Source organism: Galeopterus variegatus, unplaced genomic scaffold (assembly GCF_000696425.1).
Source record: "Galeopterus variegatus unplaced genomic scaffold, G_variegatus-3.0.2 Scaffold3439, whole genome shotgun sequence".
NCBI classification, from domain to species: Eukaryota; Metazoa; Chordata; class Mammalia; order Dermoptera; family Cynocephalidae; genus Galeopterus; species Galeopterus variegatus.
In genome coordinates, this window is record NW_007729550.1 from 211,852 (window position 1) to 215,735 (window position 3,884).

The 3,884-nt window shown below is 39.3% G+C and overlaps 1 protein-coding gene across 1 annotated transcript in view; it reads left to right on the forward strand.

Annotated features, from left to right (window-relative positions):
- LOC103600739 (interleukin-12 receptor subunit beta-2-like) overlaps positions 1 to 3,884 on the forward strand; it is a gene marked incomplete at its 3' end in the record, with an annotated part of 37,405 nt that overhangs the window by 25,184 nt on the left and 8,337 nt on the right. The window contains exon 7 of the mRNA XM_008585070.1: positions 709 to 788. Coding sequence (XP_008583292.1) covers positions 709 to 788 — 80 coding nt within the window. The remainder of the gene's footprint in view (positions 1 to 708; positions 789 to 3,884) is intronic.

Genomic DNA, 3,884 nt, shown 5'->3' on the forward strand with positions numbered 1-3,884 from the left:
TGTGTTTTGGCATCAAATAGATAATATGGCCTAATTTTTAAATTTGTTCATTCATCATCTAAATTATGTTGCATTCTAGGCCCTGTGCTAGGTACGGGGAATATTCAGATAAATGAGAGAGCACCAGTTCCTATCTACTAGACCACCAGGGATCATCAGGAATATTAAGATAAATGAGATAGGACATCCCTTCAAGTAGATCAATGTATAGTGATCAAAAGCCGAATAATTTTATTACAACATGATAGGTTCAGGAATGTTCATGAATACAAGGTTTGTCATTTGCATTTGTGTTTTGTATTTCTACAAGACCAAAAAATGTTTTTCCTTATGATTCATGTCTTCACGTCTCTGTTAAGAATTCCTTCTGCATTCTAATCAAAAAGAAATAACCACACATACTTTCTTTGAGTTATTTTACTAAATACATGTTTTAAGAGTGAGTTAGGAAATGAATTTCCTCCTCATCACGTTTTTTAAATTTGTTTTTAAGTTAGCCTCATTTTTTCTGACTGGCCAATGATGTATATGTTCCTTGTTAAGCAAAAAAGAAGAAAAAAAAAAATAGAAAATACTGGGCAAACAAAAAAAATTGAAATTATTTTCTGATTCCACTCTCCCAGAATCATTTATTGAATGACAATTGACTTGTAAAGGTTTTCTATTATGTAAATATTTATGAAAATATGTTTTTCCCCTTTAAAACAGAACCTACTGGGATGTTGGATGTCTGGTATAGGAGACAGCACATCGACTACAATAGGCAACGGATTTCTGTTTTCTGGAAGGCAAGTTTTAAGTATTAAAGCTCAAGGGAATTATATATTTGAATGATGAGTTTCAAGGCAGAAAAAGTCCTATTTGCACAGTGGCTTTGACATGAGGCATCAGTGGCTTTGTTGGGCTTATTTTTTCACACATATTCATGATACATGATGCAATGTCATTTACCTTTGGCACATAAGGGTGAGAACTCTGGCTGAGTTCCTACCTCCATGCAATCACATCCTTCCTTCATCCCACTTACTACTGGATCCAGATCCCTTTCCATCCCCACTATTTCCACCCTCTGACCCCAACTCCACCATCTCTTCTGACTCTGTCTCCCATCTGTCCACTCCCTATCACTCCTGCATAAATACGCCCCGCAGTGATCATGCCATCTTACTTACTCATTCTTTGGGAAACAAAAGATGAGAAAGCTGTAGATGTGGATATTTAAGAATATATTTTCTAAATCATTGAAAAGGGAGACGGTAGAAAGAAATACAAATAGGGGGTAGAAAATAATACAAATGGAAATGGAAAGCAGCCCTTCCTTAGGAATGGTAGTAAAACAATAGTAAATTAAACAACCCTCCAGGAAACAATGAAGCTGAGCATTATTATAGAATGTGAAAATTCCACAAAGTGCTGAAAGCTGGCACTCCCATTTCATTTAATCCTCACAAATACCCTGTGAGGTAGGTTCTAGTACCTCCACTTAACAAATAAACCAAGAATCAGAGAGCAGAAGCTCTTGCCCAGCTACTAAGTGCAGAGCTGAGACTGAAACTTCATCCAGAACTCTTTCTGTCACATCATGAATCATCTTTGTTGAAAGAAAATACTATTTGAATTGAGCTACTGATTGGCATGCTCACAAGAAGACATTCTCGGGTGAACCGTGCTCCTCTTTATTTCTCCAAATTCACATCTTTTTCACTACACCTCTTCCAGGTAAGTGTAAATAAACAGTTTTGGAATTATGAACCTGATGAGAACAAAACTCGAAGAGTCAGAGTAATGACTATAAAGTCCTTGATGGGGTTAGTGTGATAGATTTTGATAATCGCAGTCTTCAATTTCAAGAAATGATCTCTTTCTCCTTCTTTTCCCCCCTACCTTTCACACATGTGTCTGGTATAAAAGGAGACCACTCTAAATAGCTTGGAGAATCATGATCAAGTTCTTCACTTTGAAACTCACACTGCAGCTCAAAAATTATTTTAAAATAAAGCTATTTTTAAATGCTAGATGATTCTCAAAGCAAGACATTTAGACCAGCCATAATTTGTGAATATCATGAAAGAACCCAGCTCAGTTTTTGACTGTTGGTTTTCATTTTCACAAGCAACTGGTTAAAACAAACATTCCTCCTCCCATAAAGATTCCTCCTCCAAAAATGTCCTCAGCAGTGATCTAAAAAGATGTGCTATGTTAATCCTCTTTCACTCCTTTCCACTCAAGGGTTTCTGTCAGTAGAATGAGGGTAATGATACTGGTATCTGCAAAACTCACAAGACCATTGTAGGGATCAGTAAATGAGAGGACACAAATGTAAAAATTCACGAGGGTCACCAGGGTAAAATTCAATGGTATTATACATCACAAAATCCTAATAGTGAAAGCAACATGCCCAGTGCCATGTCTGTGTGCTTCTCACTATAACAAAGAGAGTTTATACCAGACATCATTATGGTACTCCAAAACCAATATCAAAGTGAAGTCAAAATAAATATTTGTTGGCACCAGGTAACACTTAGTAAATGCGCATATGAAAATTCTTCTCTGCTGCTCATTTTCATCTTATTCCTGTTTTCAAAAAGCTTAGGTTCTAAAATGAGGTCTTGGGATTCAGAGGGACTTCAATGCTCTTCTAGTCTACCTTTCCTCTCCTTATAAATATTGCTCTTACTCCTGACCTTTTGGGACAGGGAGAAACCCAGTTTGTAGTCCCACCTGCATGGCTGCTCATCTCTGGAGCAACTGGAAAATCTTTCCTTTCATGTACCCAGAATTTTGGGCCCAAGATGGATGTTTTAACTGGAACTAGCTTATATAAGAAACCAAAAAGATAAATACTAAAAGCTTCTACAACTTTACAGTAGATGGTTGTCATCCCAGGGCAACTTCAAAATTTTCAGTGATTCTCCAGCCCAAGAGGCTCCCCAAGGAAAGTTGGATCCAGTCCTAAATTTTGCAGGGTGGCTACAGGATTAAAGTTACTTTCCGTAAAACCCTGAGCTTCTTCAGTGACTCCAAACACGCCATTCACCTGGGGCTGGGGATAAAAACACTGGCCAGAGTTACTGAGATGAGCAGCCTTGCTTTTGGACCACAGAACCACAGAGTCACAAACCTCTAGAGTCAAAGGGAATTAAACTAGCACGTAGAACCACCCCTTGTTTTACAAATGTGGAAACTGAGGATTCCAGAGGTGAAGTGATTTCCAATGAGATAACGTGGCACTGCTGCTGGGGGACTTTCCTGGGTGGGAATCACTGCCCCTTCTGTCTAAACCACTGCTGTCCTACTCCTCCAACTGGGGGTTCTTCACGGCACCCTAAGGCAGCTTGGGAATTCGAGGAGTTGGTGCCATGACACAAGGGATTCATCTACTGTAAGACTGGAAAGAAAATACTGCAGCCAGATCAAATGCTTTGTGATGGGCCCCAAATCATGCCTCACTGGGGAAAGGGAGTGTGTGATTTTTTTTTTTGTTCCTTTTATCAACCCTGAGAAACCAAATACGAGGAACACCTCACCACTGCAGAAAGGGGAATTTCAGGTCTTGGACCAAAGGAAGCCCCAAGGAAAACCCCATTAGCCTGTGAACAAAGAGAGAGCACATTTCTCTTACGTCTGGGGAAATGTGAGGTGACATTTCACTCTGTAGGACATTTACATTAGAGGAGAACAACTCAGTACTGAATGGTGCAGCTCTTGTGTTCGTATGTGGGTATTTGTGTGAGTGTGGTGCAAAAGTACGTGTGTGTCAGCGATGTGTGAGTATCTGCGTGTGCGTGTTTGTTGTGTGTGTGAGTATGTGTGTGTATGTGTATGAATGCATTTGAGTTTTGTATGAGTGTGAGGGATGTGCGTGTGGGTGTGGATGTGATTGT